At 32.6% G+C, this 26,453-nt stretch overlaps 1 protein-coding gene across 1 annotated transcript; it reads right to left on the bottom strand.

Annotated features, from left to right (window-relative positions):
• Positions 1 to 2,245: 2,245 nt before the first annotated feature.
• Positions 2,246 to 5,434, bottom strand: LOC130805047 (uncharacterized). Its single transcript, XM_057669647.1, has 3 exons — positions 5,181 to 5,434; positions 3,317 to 3,473; positions 2,246 to 2,500 (listed from the first exon to the last, which is right to left on the bottom strand). The coding sequence occupies exons 1-3, from the start codon at positions 5,358 to 5,360 to the stop codon at positions 2,355 to 2,357; spliced, it is 483 nt and encodes a 160-aa protein (XP_057525630.1). The 5' UTR covers positions 5,361 to 5,434; the 3' UTR covers positions 2,246 to 2,354.
• Between the last annotated feature and the right edge of the window lie 21,019 nt (positions 5,435 to 26,453).

Below are 26,453 nucleotides of genomic sequence, written 5' to 3'. Positions count from 1 at the left end.
AGGGATCCTTCATCCCTACAAATCTCTTCTTTTCCTTTTCCTCCATTTTCTTTCATCCAAACACTCTAAAAATGATTCCATCTTATCTTGGGAAATCAACATACATAGGAGATTCAAGTCTAACACTATGTTTAGATAGAAACTTAGGAGAGAAAAGTAACAAAGAGAAGGAAAGGAAGGAAAAGAAAGGGGAGGAACAAGGAGAGAGAATACATCTTGTTTGTTTAGGAGAGAAGAGAAAGAAAAAGGAAGAAAAATAGTATTTTCCTTTTAAATCTTTCCACCTTAGGAAAATTCATATTATTAACAAAACTTTCTATATTTTCCCTTCAAACTTTTCCCCTCCAAATCCCTCCCCTCTCTTCTTGTTATCCAAATATAAGATTTTTCATCCTTCTAAATCTCTCTTCTTTCTTTTCCTCTATTTTTCTCTATCCAAACATAATGTAAATACAAATCCACAAGTCAACAATTGTCTTGGAAAATCAACATACATAGCATACGCGATTCAACCCGGTCTCTGGCAATCTCGTCAATTTATAAGCTTCCTGTAAAATCAATCAAAACCAATTGCTGTCAGTTCTACAATCTGGACTCTGATGAAATTGCATAATTCTAACAAATAATAAGCTTTTACGAATTGCAAATAATAAGAGTTGTCTGTGGTTGGTGGCAAAGCTGCATTAGTCCACCCAATATCAAACCCATTTCTCCTGGAGAAACCCTTAAACAAGAGAAACCAAAGAGAAACATTCAAAATTATGATCTATAACAGCTGAGTTGAAGGGTCTCCAGCTCAACAGACGATTCAGACTTAAAACAGACCAGTTCAAAAGTATGTTGTTATGGGAGGAAATGTATTTCATCATTTACAATTTCCTTCATCATGGAATGCATGAAATTGTTCATCAAATATTCGCAAGTATGAATGTAGGATAGTACAAAATCCATTTCAAACCATAAAATTCAGTCCAGAGTTGAGCACCCTCAAGACCATTTTTGTCTAGTCCTTGTTCCTCATTTTTTTAATTTAAGAATTTCAGTGAGCAACATATGAAAAATCCATAAGATATCAACAGTTTGTTGATATACCATAATTACCTGGAGTATTGATATATTTTTGATCCATACAGCAGGTGTAATATGGCTCTCTTCCAAGGGTACTGCAGCTGAGCATTCGTGTCAAAGGTTAGCGAACGACTAAACTGAGGTCAAATAGCACTAAAGAATCCAGAAGAAACCAGGCAACAGGATTGAAGCCATAGTGCATAAACAAGGCCATATCACTGCAAAGCGACCGAGGCGTATCGTAAAGTTTTTTTCGAGAATACTGCAATAGGAATAAAATCCAGCATTGACCATGAAATCACCCGCTTCCATTTTACGACCATTACAGTGACTGCGACTGAAAACATATTTTTGCACTATGGTTGAAGTAGGTGGTAGATACTGCGCCACATCAAAATCAATCCAATTTAATCTTTCAGCCTCACCAAGAATCTGAAAACACAAGACAAACATTGCTGTTTCAGTCGATGTGGTGTTTAACAGTTAAAGACTGATTAAAAAAATAGAGAAACTAATTAAGATTGAGCAAAGATGAAGCAGAAACTGCACCTTAAATTTATTAAGCAGAGCAACCTTCAGCAGCGTTATAAAATCAAAATTCCAGAATCGTTTGACTTGCGACCTCTATATGATATATTGCACTCTGAGCAGCAGTCTCCCTATTGTATGATATATTCGCAAATAGGTAGGCTCTCATATAATGTAGCAACAGGACAAGATAAGGGGTCCACCATGAGAATCTATGTAGTCTGTTAAAGTGTAACATAATTCGCTTGCTAATTCGCCTTTTGAATTTGCGATTCGCTCAAAGTTGCCTAAGAATAGCCCAAAGCAGACCATAATTCGCTGTTTTTTGATTCGCGATTCATGAGGAGATTAGTGAATCAAGTGACAGTGGTTTCTTGTCACAGTAACAAGGATTCTAGGAGTACACGCTCGTACAAATAGTGTCGCAATATGGTCAAGGGACCAGTTCTCCCCACGTATTACCAACTCATTATTTAATACATAACTAAGCTTCCTCTCTTTTCATGAAAAAAAGTAATCTTAATTAAAATGAACTGAACTTATAAGCGTGAAAATTATGAGAGAATAATCAGTGAAAGTGTGAGAGATTAGCAATGAACAAAATGACTGAAGTAGTTGGGGATAACAAAAAATAAATCAGTGAAGTGAATTTTAGTGGAAGAGAATTAAATACAATAGAGGGGATTGTGATATACAACAAAAGATGTTTAGAAGTTACAGTAAAATATGGATAAAAGTTAGATGAAACTACAGTGGCTCTAAGAAGAGTTGCGACTTGCTTGTTGAATTGGACTTTTTCCTCCAAGTGTCTGGATAATAGCTTCTAGCAGTTTGATATCATTGTCTCTCTTGGTGATTTCCTCTTGTTTTGCACGAAGCTCTAGCATATGCAATTCGAATACCTCTGCATTCAAAGTAATGCCCTTAGGAATGATAACTGGAAACAGAAAATTTTACTTTAACAGAACCTTTAAATGATCATATAACAAAACAGCAAATGATGTTTGATCTTCATAATTCAGAAGACCAAGGAGCAAAGTCAATGGTAAACTAAATAGAAAATATGGACAATGAGGAAGAAAATACCAGAAAAAAGGCCCAATATGAAAGAATTTGTTGTCCGCCTCACAACCTTGATGTAAAGCATTTGGAGATTAGTGATAGATGAACTATCTAGTAGAGAAAATGATGTACACATCGATACAGTTAGAGGTGTCACAAATGGTTTTAAAGTTAGAGGCAGCAAGCCAGCAATGCCACATTTGGTAAGTCAAGGATTCCAAGAGGAAATTACTGGAATTTACACCCAATTTTGTCTGCCTCACACCGTGTTGATTGTGTCATCGCTGATCACTAGCATCCTCTAGCCCACAAAAATAAAAAAGAAACGGAGAGGAATAATTTAAAAAACATAAAGCACTTGTGGCTCAATGGATAGAGCATTTGGGTTTCTTGACTGTGCGCATCCCTCTTTACTCCTTCCTTGAGGATACCGGGTATGGTATGTCTGCCTCTTTCTGAAAAAAGAAAAACCCCCACTCTGACCCTGCCTTGTGCAGGATATTGCAACAGTCCTTTACCCTCACCTTTACCTTTAGAGAAATAATTTCTTTTCGCTATATTGAAGCTTAGAAGGACAACCATAATTGCAGTAAACATATTATATTAAGATCAAGGAAAATTTGTGAGCAAACATATACAAGGAAAGAAATGCCCATACTTGATGTGTTTTCGAGCTCTTTCGTAATTTCATGTGTGCGTGACTCAGCTGCCTTTTGAGCTGCTTCAGCTTGTCTTTTTTCTGAACGAGCATGAGCAGCAGCTGTAATAGAAGCATCCAGCTCTCGTTCTAAAGTCGCTACCCTTTGCTCAAGGACCTATACAAAGAAAAAAACAAATTATAATCAAAGTGTGGACCCAAAGGGTGTCAGTCGACAACCAAATGAGTAAGCGCTGCATATAAATTTGATAAATGTCCTAAACAAATGATGCAAATTGCAATTACTTTTAATACCTACACTTCTACATTGTTTATGGATGAGAGAGTTAGAAGAGATATAAAGGAAATAGAAAAATTTAGGGTCCATTTTCCTTTATTTGGAAATAAATTTGGGAAGAGAAAGAAATGGATATGCTTCTTCCTAAGTTCCTCCCCTCGAATTTAATAAATAAAAATTTCAATGAATGAAATTCAAAGGTGACAGAACAACCTAATTTTCCTTCTATTCTTGTCTATTGTGTGACTTCATCATTGCTAACCAAACACAAATTACATTAATTATATGAGACAACACCCTACGAGGGCTCAACCTTCTAATTCTGCTTTTAAAGCTAACTTTGATACTACCCGTTGCAACAACCACATTGGAGAGAGCTTTTATTGTGATGAATATTGTGAAGAAAAAATTGCGTTATAAAATCGGAGATAAATGGATGAATGATTACTTGTTAACTTTTATTGAGAAAGATGTATTTTGTAGTATTCCAAATGATCTTACTACTTGTCCATTTCAAGATATGAAAACTCATCGAAATATATATTATAAAATGTAATTTTATATGGTTGAATTGACATTATTATTTGATATATATATATATATATATATATATGATTTATTTTTAAAAAAATTGAATTACTTTTGTGTTAATTGTGCTCTCACTACATCGCAGTCCTAGATCCGCCACTGCCTACGAGGGCTCAACCTTCTTATATTCAAATATTGGAGTGGGGTGGGAATAGTTAGGACTCAGAATCAGGAAGTTTTCTCCCTGTTCACTGAACTAAAATCCTTTAACCCAAGATAAAACTGGCAGTAAATAGCAAGCCCATTACTTTCCTCTTTTCTTCTTTCCTTAATGAAAGAAAATTTTATGCCAGATTTCTACACAATACAACAAACTTAGAAGAACCTGCCTATTGAAGTGACGATATGACAATGGAAACAGGCCATCAGCGTGACTGTCATACACTAATGTTCCTTAAAACTAGATCCAAAAGGAAAATTCTAAGTCGACGTTTGATATTGTTTTGCATACCATCATCTCTTACATGAACAATTAAATATTGGCAATTTGGTCTTTTTTTTACCAGAAATCCATCATTCGTGCAAGACGATATTGAATTTCAAATCAATATGGGTCATCAATTTAGATTCCTTGATTCAAATATCATTCGATATAGGATCACTTAAAGTAGAGGGGTTAATTGAGTTGAGTAACTCACTCAGAAGTCGCAAGCAACTCATTCGACTTGATCAATACTTCAAATTATACCTATATATACTTCAATTAATCATAGTTCAGCAACTCTACAAATTCCCCATTAAAGTTCTTAATCAAATCTTAAATCATACACAAATATATCAAGAGGGAACGACCATAATTTTGCATAAATCCAGGAAAAAAACCCAAAAATTTACAATAGGTACTCAAACCCTCATGAAATTTCACTTTGAACCCAACAAAATGAAGAAGTAATGCACCTAACACATCGAAAGGCAATGCAAATATATGATTGAATCAAAGAAAAAGAATACAAATAAAATAGGAAAGAGATTGAAAAGGTAATCAAGTAAAGACAAGACCTTGATTGTGCGAGCATGGCTGGAAGCAAGAGAAGCTTTATAGAAAGTATCTTGATCAACAAAGACAGCTTTTTTTAAGAGAAGTTTCTGAAGAGATTCCAGATTTCCAGACATCTCCGTCAGATTTGTGATCGCAGCTTCCCATCTCTCGTTTCCTTTGCCCTTCTCTTCCGACTCCATTCTCCTCTTTCCTTCTTTCTTTTTTTTTCGAAGTTCTAACAGTGAGAATTGTTAATACTTCAAGATGGTATTTTTTTTTTTTTACGTTTGGAAAATTCGATATGAAGTATAATATAATTCTATCTGTTGTGATTGATATAACCACACAATGAATGCATTATCATGTGGATTTATCTATTCCTTATAATAGTACTACATTTATTCCTTTTCCCTTTCCTTGTGCTATATATATATATGTGTAAGGTAGTGTAGTATTGAGTCACAACAGATAATGAAATACAAGAAAAACTGATATAAGTTTATCTCTTATATTACTTTTCTTCTTATATTCTCCCTACCTTTTAACACGTTATCAGCACCATTTTTCGCTCTCAAAACCCAAGAAGGTAATTTTTTCAAAACATTATAACATTTTTAGCCACAATATGGACCAACAATCAAATGGTATCAATATTATTATCCAAGGTGTTACTAACACCGTTATATACTTTATCCTTGAAGAAAATTGTATATCTGTTACTACCAACCCAGCTAATAGTGATCCAAATCAATTGCGAAGACATAATCCAAATAATACCCATATAAAAGAAAACTCAATGCCAAGTCCCAATAATGCAGCTAATCCACCAGCACAACCACCTACTAATCAGCCACCCCAATCTACTGATAACCCACCAGTCCAACCTACTAATGATCCTACAGTCCCACAAGAAAATAATAAAAGAAAAAATGACGACAGCGAAGAAACTAGTAACAAACGTTTTCAGACTATTAACCCATAAAATAATTTATTTTAATAATGTCATTTAATTTTTATGTTCGTTTTTACTTTTTCAGCCGCCTATATGGACTGACTAATATTATTTTGTAATGACCGCCTTTATGGACTGGTTAATTTAGCATTGTTTATCGCCTTTATGGACGGTTTTATCTCTATTTATCTGATCATGTCATCATATTATGTGCATATGCATTTGGTTATTTTAGTCTATAAATTATATAATCACTTAATAAACTCATAAAATTTAATTTCACCTTCAAATAATAATAAATAACGATTTTATTTGATTCTATTTTGTTTAACATTATAATAATAAATTGTCTTAATTTACCTATAACACAGATTATTAGCAGACATGACCACATTATTTCTACATAACATAAAATCCTTTTCTAATTGTAAAAATATCAGCCTGGGATGAATGCCAGAGTAGTCCGAAAATTATAATTTAAGTGAATCATCAAGGGTTCTATTCTGAATATATATATATATATATATATATATATATATATATATATATATATATATATATATATATATATATATATATATATATATATATATATATATATATATATATATATATATATATATATATATATATATATATATATATATATATATATATATATATATATATATATATATATATATATATATATATATATATATATATAATAATAATAATAATAATAATAATAATAATAATAATAATAATAATAATAAAAACCTTTTTACCCCCTATAAATAGAGACTTCTACCCGTCACAAACACACACACACCAATCACACCTTATCCAAAACACAATAAATAATTTTTTTTCCTTCATCTTCTTCTTCCTTCGACCATCCATGGCAAACAATACAAACACCCACATTAATCCAATTGCCGACAATATAAGTAAAATACTAGACGCATTCCTTATCATTATGGGTTTAATTGTATTACTCGTAGTGTTAATGCTCTACCTAATTATCCAAAAATAAATTATAAATCTTGCATTTGTTTAGCAATATGTATTTATTTTTTGTTTGTTTTATCATCTATTAATACTATCTATTTTATTTTTATTTATAATTATATTTTGCTTATTATGTTTGAGATATTAAATCAGGGGGAGATAAGACTAATATGCTTTAATATCTCTGATGATACACAAAATCATTAAATAACCTTATCATTTTCTCAAGTGTAGAAAATAATGGCTGATCTCAAAAAGAGAGAATTCAATGCCCTGGAATTAACAGGAAATAATTTTATACAATGGGCTTCAGATATCAAATTATATCTAAAAAGAAAAAGTTATTATGCACAATAATTGAACTTAATCCCACCGACAAAGGAAAGGGTATTGAAAGAGATCCCATAAAAATTGAGGAAGATAAGGCAAAAGCTGCATCAATTTTGAGACATCATTTAACCGATAGTCTCAAACATGAATAAACCAATTATGAGGACCCAAAATTACTTTGGGAAGAGCTAAATGAAAGATTTGGCCATAATAAAAGTGTACTTCTCCCAAAGGCCATCGATGAATGGCGAGAGTTAAGATTTCAAGATTTCAATTCAATCAGTGATTATAATTCAGCCCTTCATCTGATAAAATCAAAATTAGTCTATTGTGGACAAATAATAACAGATGAAGAAATGATAGAAAAAACATTATCAACCTTTCACGTAAATAGCATTTTGTTACAACAACAATATCATGAAAGGCATTTCAGGAAATATCATGAATTTGCTGAAAACACTTCTTGTTGCGGAGCAAAATAATGCACTATTATTGAAAAATCACAACAGGAGACCGGTTGGGACTATGCCCTTTAATGAAACAAATATGATTGAGAGGAATGTGTAGGGCTGGCAAAAGCTGACCCGACCTGCTAACCTGATCTGAAACCGACCCGAAATTAGCGGGTTTGGGTTTAGATTTTTGACCCAATTAATTAAATGGGTCAACCCGACCTGATCTGTTTATTAAATGGGTTAGGTTTAGGTTGAATATTTAAACCCGAAAAAAACATGTTTAACCCATTTATTAAATGGGTCAATCAGGTCAGGTCGACCCATATTTAACCCATTTATTAACCCATTGAAAATTTTAATTTTTAAATAACTTAATATTTAAAAGTAATGTTATAATGTGATCCAGCCTGGCGGCAGCGTGCAACTGTGCAAGGAAGGCATTGAAAATTTGAAATTGAAATCAGAAATCCGGATCCCTACTAAACTAAACCCTAAAAGATAAAAGATAAAAGTTTTATCATAAAACCCTAAACGGCTAAACTCAGTTCCTCACTTCCTCCTCACTTCCGCCTCCTTCCTCTTCCTAAACTGTGCAACTGCGAGACTGCCGCCTCCTCCTCACTTCCTCTTCTCGCCTACACCTTCATCTTCTCTGCGAGACAGCGACCTACGGCCTCCTACACATTCTTCTCTTCTCCTTCATCTTCTCTGCGGCACCAAGGTAAGATAAAAGATAAAATTTTTCATACATCGATTTTTCTGTTTTTTTTTTTATTTTTTTAGCTTTGGATTGTGTTCGATTTTTTTGTGTTTGATTTTGATGTTTGATTTTGTGTTTGATTTTGATGTTTGATTTTTTGTGTTTTTAGATTTTATTTTATTTGTTTGATTTCATTTTTCTGTTTTGATTTTGATGTTTGATGTTCATTTGCTAGAACTGTGCTTGTTTGATGTTTGAGAGTTCAATTGTTTATATTTATTTGTTTTTAATGTTGGTTTGTAAGTTACTATTCCTTTAATGTTGGTTTGAGAGTTCAAATGTTCATTTTCTGTTTTGATTTGTATTCCTTTAATGGCTTTGAGGGACAGCTGAATTCGTTTAATGTTGGTTTCAATTGAGATTGGGGCTTACATGTTCAAGTTGAATCTGCTTGTATTTGTGATCTATTTAGTTTGTAAGTTACTGGTTAAAAGTAGACTTACATGTTCAAGTTGAATCTGCTTGTATTTGGTTTAATACTGGTTTAAGATTGGGGCTTTGATCTGCTTGTATTTCTTCTTAGGTAATGGATACCATTGAATCTAAACATGTTCAAGTTGACTCAGAAGAAGATGTGGTGGAGGTTAAAAGTAGTGATACAATAATTAAGAATGATCTTAAAAACAAAGGTAACAAAACAATTCATATATCTGGCAAGAATTTTAAACGACAACGTAGACTTACATCTGGTGTATGGGTGAACTTTGAATTTGTGGATGAAACTGATGAAGATGGAAATTTGTTTTGTAAATGTAAAAAATGTGAAAAAACGTTTAGGGCAGATAGTAAAATGGGGACAGGAAATTTAATTCGTCATGTGAAAAATTATAAAATGAGGACATTTCGTGATGTTGGTCAAATGATATTGGAGAATTCCACTGCTGGTTTAGCAAATAAATTGCCTGTATTTGATGTTGCTATTTTTCGTGAACTATTAGCTCTTGCAATTGTAAGACATGATCTCCCTTTCCAATTTGTTGTTAGGTTCAATTAGTAGTAGAATTTGCCTTACTTCTGATTGTTGGAGTTCAATAACCTCAGATGGATATATCACTTTAACTGCACATTATGTTGATGATAATTGGGTCTTAAAAAAGAAGTTGTTGAATTTTTGTTTTATGCCTCCCCCTCATACGGGAGTTCATTTAAGTGATCATGTGTGTTCCTTGTTGAAAGAATGGGGTATTTTGCAAAAGATTTTTAGCATTACTCTTGATAATGCGGCTTCAAATGACATGTTTGCAGATTGTCTTAAGGGGGAGCTTGAATTGTTATATGCAGGAGAATTTTTTCATGTGAGGTGTTGTGCACATATCATGAACTTAGTAGTTCAAGATGGATTGAAAGAAATTGATGATGCTGTGATTAAGGTGAGAGAAAGTGTGAAATATTGTAAGGGATCACAAGCTAGAAAACAACGTTTCTTAAGTTGTATTGAGCATGTAGGCCTTCAAAGCTCTAAGGGCTTAAAACAAGATGTCATAACACGATGGAATTCCACATATTTAATGCTTGAAAGTGCATTGTATTACAAGAAAGCTTTAATTCATTTTCAGAAAGTTGATGCAAACTATATTCATTGTCCTACTGCGGAAGAATGGGCTAAAATTGAAAAAACTTTCAAGTTTTTAAAAGTTTTTTATGAAGCTACTCTTGCTTTTTCTGGGAGTAGATATCCTACTGCTAACTTATACTTTCCTAATGTGTTGAGGGTAAGATTGCTTTTAAAAAGTGAGATGGAGAGTACGGATGGTTTTATGAAGAAAATGGCTTGTAAGATGTATGAAAAATTTGGGAAATATTGGAGTGATTTTAGCATTATTATGGCAGTCGCTGTTGTGTTAGATCCTAGGTTTAAGCTTCAATTTGTTCAATGGAGCTTCAAAAAAGTTTACGGAGATGGTGTTGATTATGAGGAACAAGTGGCTAAGGTGAGGGAGAAAATACAAGAAATTTATAATATTTATGCTCTTAAACTATCTACAACTTCTCCAAGACAAAAATATGGAGGTTTACATGTTGAAAATATTGAAGATGCTACCGATGAGTTTATGACCGTAAGTGATTTTAGCATTACTTTTTTGTTTGTTTCTTTACCTTTTAGAAATTTGATGTAAATGCTTGTTTTATAGGACTTTGATAGTTTCTCTAATGAGCATAGTACTGTGAGTATGAAATCTGATTTGGAGATGTATTTTGAGGAGCAACTAGTGCCTCGTTCAGTTAATCTTGATATTCTTACGCATTGGAAGACAAATGTATCTCGTTATCCAGTACTTTCTTTAATGGCTAGAGATATTCTTGCCATTCCTATATCTACCGTGGCTTCTGAATCTGCCTTTAGCATTGGTGGTCGGGTACTTGATTGCTATCGAAGTGCTTTGAAGCCAAATATTGTCCAAGCTATTGTTTGTCTAAAGGATCGGACATTTGAAGGAGGTAATTTTCTATACACTAATATGTCTAAGTTAATAATGGTTTTGGTTAGTTGCTTTTATTGGTGTTAATATTTTTGTTTGTTAATGAAGCAAAATTGGTTGAGCTTTGTGGGATGGTAATGAAGATTAAAGTTGTTGAAGAAGAAGAAGACATATGTTACCCTAGTCCAAGTCCAAGTCCATGTCAAAGTTCCGATCAACATGAATTCAGCTCAAAAGCATCTTCCTCGGCCACCATATTTTAGATTGTGATGATTTGTAGAAACTAGAAACTAATTATGATACTTTTGTTTTTGGCTTGTCAACTTAACAATTTGTTGTGCTATTTTCCTTGTTTATGGACTCTTGAAGACTTTTAAGTTTTAATTAGGAAGTATAGACTGTTATGGAGCCATCTAGCAAGATAGTATTATCTTGTTATGAATATGATGAATGTCGAATGATGATAGATTGATAGTTGAACTTTGAAACATGTTTAATTTTATTATGAAATTTGAATATAATATTTGGGTCAAATGGGTCAAATGACCTGAAATATATGGGTTTAATGACCCATTTAATTAGCAGGTTAAATGGGTCAAATGACCTGAAATATATGGGTTTAATGACCCATTTAATTAGCAGGTTAAATGGGTCATTAGCAGGTTGACCCGACCTGCTACAGATCAGGTCGGGGTTTCAATTTTTGACCCATTTAATTAAATGGGTCAGGTTCAGGTCAAGGGTCTAGTGACCCATTTATATATGACCCGAACCTGAAAATGACCCAACCCGACCTGTTTGACACCCCTAGGAATGTTCGCCATCAAGGTTGTGGGAACTATTTCATAAGAGGCAGAGGTCGTGGAAAATATCACGAAAAGAGCGGCATGAATACTTTTGAACAAGGAAATTTCTATGGCCGTGGTCGTGGTCGTGGTCATAGACTTAGTCGTGGCCGTGGGCGTAGCCACGTTTATGAAAGAAATATATTTCCCCCCCCCCCCCGAAATGATAATTTTAAACAAGTCCAGAAACAAAAAAGCACATGTAATAGATGTGGCATGACTGGCCATTAGAGGCGAACTTGTCGTACCGCCAAACATTTAGTGGATTTATATCAAGCTTCCCAGAAAAACAAAGGAAAAGGGGCATAAGCAAATTTTGTAAATGAAGCAAGTACATCTGGGCCCACCTTAGATGTCTCCGATTTCTTTACTGAGGATGTGAACCTCCACAAACTTGATCCCCAAGAAGAAGATAATTACATCTTTTGAGATGACTAGATGCATTTTCTGTTTATCTAACTTGTTTCTCATTTGATAAGTTGTAATTCTCTACTTATGTTTTTTTTTTTGTATTGAGTATTCTAGCTTTATATTAATAATATAAATTTTTTTTCTCTTCTTCTCTTGTCTTAGAAAAGGAAATGTCAGTAAATGGATCAACATTTCATTGCCTCCTGGACAGTGGAGCAACGCATACGATATTGAAAAATCGAGAATATTTTTCAAACCTAACATTGCTTAAGGCAAATGTCAATACCATATCAGGAACAAAAAAATTAATCGAAGGCACTGGAAAAGCATGCATCATACTCCCTATTGGGGACAAAATAAGAAATAAATGATGCACTATACTCGAGTAAATCTCGAAGAAATCTTATTAGTTTCAAAGCAATACGGCAAAATGATTACCATATGGAAACCAAAACCATAAATTAAAAAGAATTCTTATGCCTTACAGCAGAAAGAAATGGAACAAAAAATATCCTCGAAAGGATGCCAGCATATTCATCGGGGTTGTATCTCACTCATATACGCCCAATTGAAGTAAATATGATAAGACTAGACAATAAATGTAGCAGGAGCGGCACTCTCGATACATAATTAACATTAATAATTATACTTAAGATAAATAATGCGGAAGTGTAAAACGCCGAACTGCTAAAAACCATTTAAACTAAAATTGTTCAAAACATAAGTAAAAAAAATATCTTACAACTGAGAAAATATAAAATAAGGTTTACTTAAATACGATAAAAAAACAATAAGTACAATATAGTCATCAAGTAAAATCATTGAAGCTAAGTCCTCGATAGAATAATTAAAGTTGCGGCCTGGATCGAAACCTGAGCTAAATTTTCCTGCAAAATACTGTCATCCATAATATGGATGACAGCCGATTAAATCGGTCAGCGATAAAGCCGAGTACAATTTTCTCAACAAGCTTATGATGCGATAGTTAAATCATGCTTACAGAATAATCATCAAGCACAATATGGAAGGTTATTACTCATTATCGACCTTTACTAAGCCATTAAGTTACATTCTCAATACTTGCAGAAGTTCATTACTGCTACTAAATACTTGGTAACCTTAATGCTTATTTAATCAAGTTCAATTAAGCCTCATAGCTTTACCATCATAGCACATCACAAGATCACAACAATAATGACAATTGATATATGTAAGGGTCTGGTTAGGTGAGGACCGTAGTCCTAAACCCTAACTGTGGTGGGAGTCGTCACTCCTCTCAATACTGTTATGCTCGAGACTTCACAGGATGGGTTTTTCTCGGACCCCCTGTCTGACACCGCATTTTACGTGCCGGCTAACACGGACGCCGGGATTTTACATGCCGGTCCATGGTTCGAAGTTACCTTACTATCAGAGTCATACAATCAATATCATGCAATATCAAACAAGACTCTAAACCGAAATAGTTTACATTCTTATAAGTCAAACTTCCACTAGTCAAATTTTTGACAATTCTACCCTTTTAATAGAAACAAATTACTAGTATCTAATAAATTAATATTAATTAAATAACAAATTTTCGTAGCTATACTAAGATTCTTGAGACTAAACTAAGTCATTATTGTGTCATAAATAATCATAACAGTCAAGGGTAATATTTCTAAGTACTTAATAACATATTTTATCAAATAACCAGTAAAATAGTAAAACGGATCTATCATCACTATAAAAATAACATAATCCGACAAGTTATTAAGGGTCCAAAATCTATATGAAATGAGTTTTCAAGAAAAACAATGCTAAGCATTTTAACAAATTTGTTTGACTATTTTACCAATAAACCGATTAAAAATTTATCAAAACACCAAGATGATATGGAATCATTTTAAACACATAAGTTTATTTAACTAGTAAAATTCATATATATTTATATTATCATATTAATCAAAAATTTCCATATATATGACTTTTTTTTCGAGTGTCCCAAAAGTATTATTGTTTTGACGAAAATATCACTAAACTGGATATGACTTTAATATTACCATATAAAGTTTAAATGACAAAAATAAAATCATGTTGATCATGCTTTTATATTATCGAGTAACCATAAATATATATCACATAACGAGAGAGTTAAGAAAATGTGTACCATTTTCCTCCAAAGGTGGTGCTAAACCAAGTAAGAGAATAATAATAAGAAAATAAGAACTTAAAGAAATAAGCTCCAAAAGAGAAGGTCTTCAAGGCTCCAAGCTTCAAAGAAGTAGATCTTCAATTACCCAAAAGAAAATGATATCCAATCTCCAAAAGATAATACTTGACTTTTCAAAAGTTGATGATTATTGGCGTAAGAAGTGATAAGATCAAGCTCCAACTTCATTTGATTCTACAACAAATAAAAAGGGTATAAAGTTAGTAAGATGTTAATGAAGTGAAGATATAAGAAAGAATGGTAGAAAGATTTGATGATGGGGGTGCAAGTGATCTCATGGCTAAGGAGGGGTATTTATAATGAGTTTTGGGCAACTTTTTAGTTCATAAGATTGTATGAAAAAGAAGGTTAACTTGTGTAAGTGATTTAGAGTGTGTAAGTGAATGTGTAAGAGTTGGAGTGTGTAAGTAGATATGTAACAGTTTGGAGTGTAGAAGAAGGTTAACTTGTGTAAGGAAATGGTGATAGCTTGTGTAAGTGATGAACATTATGGATTGATGTTGAAAGGATTTTGGTTCATCAAATTTTTGTTCTAGTTTATACTAGTGAAATTGTTTTAGATTAATGGGAAAGTATGATTAAGGTTTGATTATGAAAATATGATAGTTTACTTAGAAAGTTTAGTTAAAACTATACTCAAAATCAATAAGAAAAATATAGTTAATTTTTAGGTATAAAATAATTAGATCAAAGTTGTAAGATTAAAATGATAAGTAGTAAAGTTAGTTTAAGGAAACGAAATTGAAACGTAACGTTTTAATAAAACCGTAAATATAATATTAAAATTTTACTTTTCGTAGTATAAAATAATAAAATAATATTTTAGTGCTTATAAAGAAATTTAAGAATATATATATTTTTAAGTTTAATATTTGGAAGAAATTACAAAAATCGGAATAAGGTTTAGGAATTAAAGGTGATTTGAATTAGATAACCAAACGATTAGGAATTCGAAAAGAAATTTTGGAATAATTAATCGGAAGATTAAGATTAAGAAATTTGAGCCTGTTACAATAAAGCTATTCACTTTATGGCATGACCGCTTAGGTCATCCAGGCACTGGGATGATGTATAAAATAATAGAAAATTCAGTCGGGCACCCACTAAAAAATATTAAGATTCCCCAGTCAAATGAGCTCTTATGCACCTCTTGTTCTCTTGGAAATTTATTACTAGACCATCAGTAAATAAGATTGTTACTGAATCTCCTATATTTCTTGAAAGAATTCAAGGAGATATATGTGGGCCAATTAATCCACCATGTGGACCTTTTAGGTACTTCATGGTCTTAATAGATGCTTCCACAAGATGGTCACATGTAAGCCTTCTATCAAGTAGAAACAATGCATTTGCAAAACTACTTGCACAAATCATCAAATTAAAAAATCATTTTCCTGATTATACAATAAAAAGTATTAGATTGGACAATGCCGGCGAATTCACATCTCAAAATTATAATGATTATTGCATGTCAATTGGAATTAAAGTGGAACACCCTGTGCCACATGTTCACACACAAAATGGTCTTGCTGAATCTTTAATTAAGAGATTGCAATTAATTGCAAGACCACTGCTAATGAAATCAAAATTACCATCATCGGCCTGGGGTTATGCAATATTACATGCAGCATCACTGATTAGGCTAAGACCTACAGCTTATCATAAATATTCGCCAATGCAATTAGTAGCTGGTCATGAACCAAATATTTCACATTTGAAAATCTTTTGGATGCGCTGTATATGTGCCCATTGCTCCCCTCTACGTACAAAAATGGGTCCACAAAGAAGAATGGGAATATATGTCGGTTTTGAATCTCCATCAATCATTCGATATCTTGAACTATTAACTGGTGATCAATTTCAAACTAGATTTGCTGATTGCCACTTTAATGAGACAATATTCCCATCCTTAGGGGGAGAGAATGTGGACTTATTACAGAAAAGAAATATGGAACTTATTTGGAAAGCAACACATTTAGAATATTTAGACCCATAAACAAAATCATGTGAACAAGCAGTACAACGAATTGTTCACCTTCAAAGTGTTGCTAACCAATTACCTGATGCATTCACAAATACTAAGAGAATTATAAAATCACATATACCAGCAGCAAATACTCCAGCTCGAATAGAAATTCCTGATGAAAAAGCAAAAAGTGATGAAATTGTTGTGCAAAGAAAGCGTGGAAGGCCACTTGGTTCAAAAGATTTAAAACCAAGAAAATTGAGAAAACTAGAAGGTGCACAAAATAATAGTCAAAACGAAAAATGAAAATAAAGGAGAAAATCAAGACATTTCCGATAATGAAAAGGATGAAAATTATGAAATATCAATGAATTATATTTTCTCCAAGAAAAAATGGAATCGAAAAGAGATCATTCCAAGTGAATCCTTTGCTTATTCCGTAGCTACTGAAATAATAAATGATGAAAATAATCTTGAGCCAATATCGATAAATGAATGCAGAAAAAGACCTGAATGGCCAAGATGGAAAGAAGCAATTGAGGCAGAATTAAAATCATTAGAAAAAAGGGAAGTTTTTGGGCAAATTTTACAAACTCCAAAAGGCATAAAACCCGTAGGCTTCAAATGGGTATTCGTAAGAAAAAGAAATGAGAAAAATGAAATTGTTAGATACAAGGCAAGACTTGTAGCTCAAGGTTTTTCTCAAATGCCAGGAGTTGATTATGAAGAAACATATTCCCCAGTAGTTGATGCAACCACACTCAGATTTTTGGTAAGTTTAACGGTTTCTCAATCCCTACACATGAGATTGATGGATGTTGTAACTGCGTATTTATATGGGTCACTCGACACAGACATCTATATGAAGGTCCCTAAAGGGCTAAACTTACTAATAAAAAATGTACCCAGAGAAATGTTTTCTATAAAATTAAAGAAATCATTGTATGGATTAAAGCAATCTGGGCGAATGTGGTATAATCGTTTGAGTGAATATCTTATGAAAGCAGGATTCAAAAACAACCAAATTAGCCTATGCGTATTCATCAATTGATCTCAAGTCGATTTCGTAATAATTGCTGTGTATGTAGATGACTTAAATCTGATAGGAACCCCAAGAGAAATTGAGATAACAGCTAAATATTTGATGAGGGAATTTGAAATGAAGGATTTAGGAAAAACTAAATTTTGTTGGTCTACAAATTGAACATTTGAAAAGTGGAATATTTGTCCACCAGAGCAATTATACTGAGAAAGTTTTGAAAGTATTTTACATGGACAAGGCTCATCCACTAAGTTCCCCAATGGTAGTACGATCACTAAATATAAAAAATGACCCATTCCGCCCACAAGAAGAAGACGAAGAAATTTTAGGCCCGGAAGTGCCATACTTGAGTGCCATTGGTGCTTTAATGTACTTAGCAAATAATACAAGACCTGATATAGCATTTTCTGTAAATTTATTAGCTAGGTATAGCAATGCACCAACAGAAAGACATTGGAATGGGATAAAACATCTATTTCGATACCTAAAGGGAACTATAGACCTTGGATTATTTTTCCAGTTAGGAAATAATGCCATACTCACTGGATATGCTGATGCAGGGTATCTATCTGATCCACATACGGCCAAGTCACAAACTGGATATGTATTTACATATGCAAGAACCGTAATATCTTGGAAATCAACAAAACAAACTCTAACGGCTACATGCTCAAATCATGCAGAACTGATACCTTTATATGAAGCCAGCCGAGAGTGTGTATGGTTGAGATCCATGATCGGCCAACTCCAAAAGGATTGTGGCTTAAACGATACAACTAGGGCACCAACTACAATTTATGAAGATAATGATGCATGTATCAACCAAGTCAGAGAAGGATACATCAGGGGAGACAGAACAAAACACTTGTCACCTAAATTATTCTTCGCACATGATCTACAGAGAGATAAAAAGGTGAAAGTCCAAGAAATTCAATCCTGTGAAAACCCCGCTGATTTATTCACAAAGTCACTCCCGTCAAAGCAATTCGAGTATTTGGTACGCAAGATTGGGATGTGCCGATTTCGAGACATATGTTAACTTCAGGGGGAGAAATATACTCACTGTACTCTTTTTTCCTTTGATCAGTTTTTTTTATCCCACTGGGTTTTTCCTGATAAAGGTTTTTAATGAGACAGTTTTAGGATTATGAATGTCATAATAAAATTTCCATATATATGTAATGCATTCAAGGGGGAGTGTTGTGATTGATGTAACCACACAATGAATGCATTGTCATGTGGATTTATCTATCCCTTGCAATAGTACTACATTTATTCCTTTTCCCTTTCCTTGTGCTATATATATGTGTAAGGTAGTGTAGTATTGAGTCACAACATATAATGAAATACAAGAAAAACTGATATAAGTTTATCTCTTATACTACTTTTCTCCTTATATTCTCCCTACCTTTTAACACTATCAAATTAGATCTTTTCGGACCATATTAAATTTTAGTATTTTTTGAGATTACCTTATTGTGAGATGGATTTTAATAATTAGCTTATTTTTATTATTAATCATTTTAAAGTTGTAAATAATTATTTTAATAAACTAAATATACATTGACTAGTCAAATAGAGATAGTCTCAATCTCAAACTCTCAACATTAGATAGTCTTATTTAAAAATTTGTGATTTTTTAGGACAAATCCTCTATTAAAATCGTTTTAACTTAAATCCAATTAATATGGGTTGTCCTAAAATTTAACATTTTTAACAATTAAAAAAAAATATTTACTCTTTTTTTTGAGTAAACAATTTTAATTTACTTTTCTGTCAAGATAGAACTACATCAAAAATAAATGTGAGATTTTTAAGAAAAAAAAGTGAATATTGATAATTGATCAAAATAAAAAATAAATTGTGTAAATAAAATTTAAAAATAACTTAAAAACAATTAACGCAAAATGAGTTAAATTTATTGGAATTTTTTTTAAATATCCCTTTAAAACTAGCGGCACTTTCGTGTTTCAAAATAGTAACCGTTCAAGTTTCACGTCCCTGACTCTCCAATTCTCTTCACATCCTGCAAAATAAAATTTGTCTTTATTTTTACTTCTTCCAGTAGTTCACTTCACCCTCAATTCTTCAATCGTCTTCCTTGTCTCTCATTGTTTTGTTCTTCATGGCTTCCCCATTCCGACAATGAGTAACACAACCCTTCTTCAGGTAATGTCTTTTATATTTTTCTTCATATGTAGTGATTATTGGTCGAATTTCTACCTTTTCATCATAATGTAATTTTTTGCTGTATAGTGTATACAGCGTGGGACCTAGCTAGTGATAGGTTGCATATGTAACCCCATTAAAAAAAATTCAAAAAAAAGTATATAGGTCTTAAACTTTAATCCAACTTCTACACCACTAGGCTACAACATTCATATATCTTAATTTATAACTTTAACATAATTAATACTTTATAATTAATGACTATTAGTTTACTTAATTCTTCCATTTTAGACCGACTCTTCTTCCTCTCGATCTTTATTTTGGAATTCTCAAGCTGTCACGCATCATTGTTGCCGGCTTGTCGCTTGCTTGTAGCCGGCCCATAGCCACTGTTGCCGACACTCTCGCCGCCACTGCACCATTGTTGCCGACAGTCCACAGCCCCACGATCAATCCCCATAATTATATTAGGTGAATTTTTGAAATTGAATTAGAAGTAACTATTGTATTGTGAATTTGAGTATAATTTGATTTGGGTTTAATTTTAATTTGCTTTGAATTATGATAATTTTCATTTTATTTGCTTTAAATTATGATAATTTCAATTAAAAATTAGAATTTGTATTTATATTTGTGTATGATTTTATTGATTGCTATTCATGAATAGCAATAATAAAAATTATCATATAATTAGCTTATAAAGTATTAAATTTATGTTGAATTTCTTTATTTATGTTGTAGTCTTTCAAGTTATGCTTTACTTCTTGATGGGAAACAAAACGCTTTGATGTTAAATTAGGTTTTGTTGATTCTATTGATTATATCTATTGACTATCGTTAACTCCCTTATTATTCCCATCTTTTTTGTATTATGTTGTAGGGGTTTTTTAAATTAGTATTTATTTATTGTCTAATTGTCAATTTTTTTTTAATTGGGGTTATAATTTAGTGTTACATAAGCACTTTAATTTTATTTTTTTTATATCATGTGTTGTTGACTTGTTAAATATAATCACTTTTATATGTTTATGTGTTAACATTGAAATTCTTAAAACTCAGGTCAAAGGAAGGAATATAATATTGTAATTCTTGTTATAGCTGTGTTAAATTAAGATTTTCACATTTTACATATTCCAGATCAATAAATTGCGTTGATATTTAAAAATAAGAGGAAGAGAAAGCAAACCATTAATGTTGATAAAACAAAGAAAAAATGCAACAAGGTCAAGTATTATCTTATGAAGTTTGACACTGATAAGGGCTGATATTATTACAATTTTTCATCTTGTTCATATTTGTATTTGAGTATTATGCTACAAAATATTACCTTTATGTGGTGCTCAGCTTGGTTTCAATTGTTTTTTTGATTTATGTTTTTATGGCTGTAGTAAACTTAGTTTCATGGTGAGAATGGTTTTCTTTTTTTTTTTTTTTTGAAATGCACGGCATAGGATCTGACTTAAGTTTAGAGTGCTCATTCAAGGTCGGTTGTAAACAATCTTAAAAGTGATTTTTTGAGGCCTTTAAGTGTTCAATTAGAACCTCAAATTGATCACTTTAATATTCCAAGTGATTATTTTAAGGTTTTAAGTGATCACATTAAAGTTATAAGTGATCAGTTTATGACTCTAACGGCTCGATTGATAATCGGTACTAAATAATGGGAATGTTAATAGAAATTCAGCGTAATTTTGGTAGGAATATCTTTTGACAAGTTTAATAGTCAATGAAAAAAAGGAGTGCTTGGCCCCAACATTGGTAGGAAACAATCTAGATGATAATAGAAAAGCAGATTATAAACAAAAGAGACCACAACACACAAATTTATGAAGTATCTAGGATACCTCCCCCTTAACAAATATTTACTTTCATTAGGTGGATTCAAAAATACATTAATGAACAAACTCTCATACTTGAAAACAAGCTCTCAAGCCATACATTTCACAATGAAGATCTCACAATACCAATATATATAAAAAAAGTTCTCTTGGTGTTTACCCTAGCCCCCTTACAATGTATAGCTCTCTTAACAAGTGTTGTGTGTTCATATTGTGATTCTACGAATAGTATGCCTTTATATCATTCTAGAATTCTCACATTAATACTACATTAAACATAGCAAGCAACCGCTCGATCGAACACTCACCTTCTGCCAGCCTCTACTAGCTTCTGATCTCTGTGCTCAAACAAGCACTATACTTACTCGAACGAGCACATCATTCTGTGACATTCTGTTTGCTTTATCTTTGTTGCCTCGAGTGAGCAACCCACATGCCAATGTCTTGCCTCATTCAAGGAATGGTCCAACATCCTTTTAAAGCCTCTTGTTGCCTTGATTAAAGCCTCCTTGCTTTCCCTAATGCACCTCATACGCTCTATGTTTAATGTACTCAAACCTTTCACAACCTCATCGTTGCTCACAACATGACATGCCTTGTCTTGAGTCATCGAGTCACACTTAAGTATTTTGGTACTTACATTAATAGTCATGGTTATACTCCTTCATCAATCTTATTCTGTTCACAAAATTCTTTCTAGTGCATTACCATTTGAACATGTGGTATTAGGTGGTAATGGAAAGTTGTGAACAGAAAAACTTTTTAGTTTTTTAGCTTTCATCTCGTTTTCTCCTCTATTTTTTTTGTTTAATCTATAAATAAAGGCCAAAATAACTTTTAAAAAAGGTCTTCTATATCGGAACGTCACTTTGTGTGATTTGTTTTATGTTTTGGGGTGATTGGGAATGAACGTTCTCGGATCGCGAAGCGTGGCTACGTTCCGCATTCCATGTAACTAGGCTTTACAATTTTAAGCAATCACTTTAAGGTTCTATGTGATCACTATAAGGTTATAAGTGATCACTTTAAGACTCTAAGTGATCACTTTAAGGCTATAAGTTATCACTTACTATATTAAACCAAGCCCTTTTAATGTCAAAAATAAAATTGATATAAGTCATCACTTTATAATGGTAAGTGAACCCTATAAGTTTATCAGGCAGTCTCTTGAGAGACCGCCTTTACAAGAAACGACTCTCAAGAGACCAGCCTAATATATTTTAATTTAAAAAATAAAAAAATGTTGTTGGCATATTCAAAAAATAAGCGCGCGTGAAATTAATGTAAAAGGTCTAACTGTTAAGTGCCTATCTTCCTCTTCCCCACGTATAATACGTCCTCGAACTGAAAAAATCAATTTTTTCATCTCCCTTTTACAGGCTTCAACTATACCATCCTTGTTTGCTCCTCAAATCATCTAACAATGGAACATATAATGCGTGAATTCGATTGTAATTATACGAATACATCTCCGGTGCAGAACAACAATAATGTCTTGCAACGTATGTAATTTTAAGAGTTTTCTTGTTGAAAACGATTGTAAATATGATTGTACTGTCTTCTCTTTTTAGCTTCATTAATGGAGGAAAGCATAAGATATTATAATGAAGAAAACAATGATGCTGAAAAAGACAACAATGTCTGTTTTTTGAGGGAAGGTAATAAAATAAATTGTGATTATCAATGCATATATTTGGGTATATAACCATGTTTAATTGGGATTATAACTTTGAATGTTTAGCATATGTTGAATGAACAAACTTTTTTAATAAGGTTTTGGAGTTATAACTATAGCCATTTGCTGGTATTATATTCTTAAGTAATTGGTATTATAATTAGTAATATAGCATTTAATTAAATATAGAACTCTAAAAATTTGGTATTTGTATGCATGATAGTTGGAGAGATATATAAATGAATTTGGCAATATAATATGAATTATGTCAATAGGTATTGGTCTAAAGATGCAGGAGGTGACGAGTTTTTTGGGCAGGTAGAGTTTACTGTGGTTGAGATTGAAGGGTACACTATCTGATCATATCAAATATGTCAATAGGTAATATTTGAAAATCTTGTTATATTGTTGAACTGTTTTTTTTTTTTTTTTTTTTTTTTTTTTTTTTTTTTTTGTAATTTTGTATATTTGGTGTTGATATAAATTTGGTGTCAAAATCATAAATATTTGGTATTATATTTTCTAACAATTGATTTCGTAATATTGTATATTTGGTATTGTAATAATATACATTTGGTATTATAATAATAAACATTTGGTATTATATTTTCTAACATTTGGTGTTTTAATAATAATTATTTGGTATTATATTTTTGGCAGATTAAGAATCAAAACAACAAAAGGGGGTGATACTTAAACAGTGATTGACAAGTTAATAGAAGCGTTGGATAAGGATCATGATATTTATTATTGCATAAAGTTAAATGAACAAGGACAACTTATAGCATTATTTTGGTGTGACATAGTATGATGAGGGAAAATTACAAGATACACGGAGATGTGGTAATATTTGATACGACTTATCGTACTAATCGTTATAATCTCATCTGTGGTCCAATAGTGGGGATAAATAATCATTGGAGCACTGTTATGTTTGGGTGTGCATTTATCGGTGACGAGAAAGTCGAATTTGAATAGATTCTTGGACAATTTAAGAAGATTATGAATAATAAATCCCCAGTGTTAATCTTTACTAATCAAGACTTTGCAATGTCAAAGGCAATCGAAAATGTGACAAGAAAACTTATATTTCAGTTTGAATTATGCTACATAACAGTTGGTATTATATACTATAATACGTTTGGTATTATATTACATTATAATTGGTATTATATTATATTACATTTGGTATTATTATATTTGGTGATATATAATAATACAGTTGGTGATATATAATAATACAGTTTGTGTTATACTATATTACATTTTGCACCATGTTTGATATGGTGCAGGTCTTAAAAAGAACCAAATATGCTTGGTGTTGATTTAAGGATCACAGCAGCTGTATTTCAGAACAGGAGGCAACGCAACGTGTGTTTTAAAACCAGCACCATCAGTACCATTAGTGCAGCAAAACAGTAGGACGTTGTGCCATCACAGCAGGCCAGCAGTAACAGATGCACCAGAACAGCATCATTCAGCAACATGTGTGAATGTGCAGCCCATATTTAGTATCATAGATTAGTGGGTTGATTGAGAAGCTTTGGTAAGAGTATTAGAACAGTAATACAGGTGCAACAACAAAGCAAGGTGCACGTGTAGATCAGTAGATCAGTGTGCAAGGTTAGGGGCACAAGTAGCACTTCAGTGGCACGCTTAATGGTTTGTGCAGATTAGGTTTTATTCATGAACATCTTGTACATGAGCCAAGATGTATGATACCCCATGAGCATGAATTAAGACTAGCTACACACTTGATCAAAGGGAAGCAATCCCAGCCAGACAACCAAAGCAAAACTCACATACAGGCAGAAGAACAAACAATAGAACAGGCTTTTCTGTCAGCAGTCCGTGCAGAGTACTTGGAGTTCAGATGTGTGCATCCATGATCAGGAAAACCTGAGGGGAATCATCTCTATACATGGGTCAAGCATCCATGGAGCTAAGACCACATTGGTTGTCCACATGGAGCCCTAAAAGTCATTCAGAAGGAGGGCTGGCAGGCTAATCAGTCAAGGAGGCTTCCTTCAGTTTTTGTGTTTTGTTTAAATGTGCACATGTCTTAGCACGTGTTCTTTCTTTTTGTTTTTGTCTAAGTTTGTTAGCTGGACTAGAAAGAACCATTAGTTGTAATTGAGTCCTATATAAAGGGACCCTCACTTGTGTAATGGGACGGATTTTGATGATTAATAAACCCAAGTTTTAGAGAGAGACCCTCTTTGAAATAAAAGTGTGAATGAAGCACTTTTTCTTGTCAAACCAAGTTGTGAGTGAATCAAATTAGGGAAGATAAGAACCTAATCAAATCAAGGGAGTTAACCAAGATTTGATTAGGAGGATAGGAGCTTGTTTTGGTGAGTGAAGCCAACAAGATCACATCCAAGATCAGAGAATCTGATTATATCGTTGTTGTTTTTTTAGTAGTTCTTAAAGGGCCTTATATATTCTGCAAACAACCCAATTTGGCCTCATCATTAGGTCCAAATTTGGTGCACATTTGGTGTTATCTTACATTATAATTAGGTTTATATTATATTACAGTTGGTATGCTACTAAAAGGACTTTTATCATGTAGGTATTCCAGATGCAAAACACATGCTATGCTTATGGCACTAGTTAAAAAATGTAGTAACACGTTTTGGTTTACTAAAGTCAAATGCTGGATTCAATAATGCTTTCCATAAATGTGTGCTGGAATGCAATGGTGAGGAGGAATTCAATCAGTGTTGGAATAATATGGTGACAACATATAAAATGAAAGAAAAAGAATTTTACAAATGGTTTGATCGACTATACAAAATACGACACAAGTGGTGTACAGGATTAAGTAAGGATTTCTTCTCAACCAGCATTCTATCTTCTAAAAGGAGTGAATCAACAAATAGTGCCACTGGAATTGAGACAAAAAAAACCACAAGTTTAACGCAGTTTGACAAGATTTTTCAAAACACGATAAAAAGATGAAGAAAAAGAGAGATTAAAGCTGAATTTTATTGTTCAAGGACAACACTATCTTCTAGTGTACGAATTGTTGGATTGCTAAAATATGTAGCTAAGGTTTACACTGCAACTTTATTTTGAGATTTTGAAGAGGAGTTCAAGATAGCTATATCATGTTCTGTGTCGAATGTTACACAAGACAAGGGATTGAAAGTGTACAAGTTTGTTGTATATTAAACTAACATTATATTTGATATTATTATACATTATTTTTGGTATTATAATACG

Source organism: Amaranthus tricolor, chromosome 2 (genome assembly GCF_026212465.1).
Source record: "Amaranthus tricolor cultivar Red isolate AtriRed21 chromosome 2, ASM2621246v1, whole genome shotgun sequence".
Taxonomy (NCBI): Eukaryota; Viridiplantae; Streptophyta; class Magnoliopsida; order Caryophyllales; family Amaranthaceae; genus Amaranthus; species Amaranthus tricolor.
Note: the sequence above shows the minus strand (reverse complement) of the source record. Positions and strands in the feature narration are given on the sequence as shown.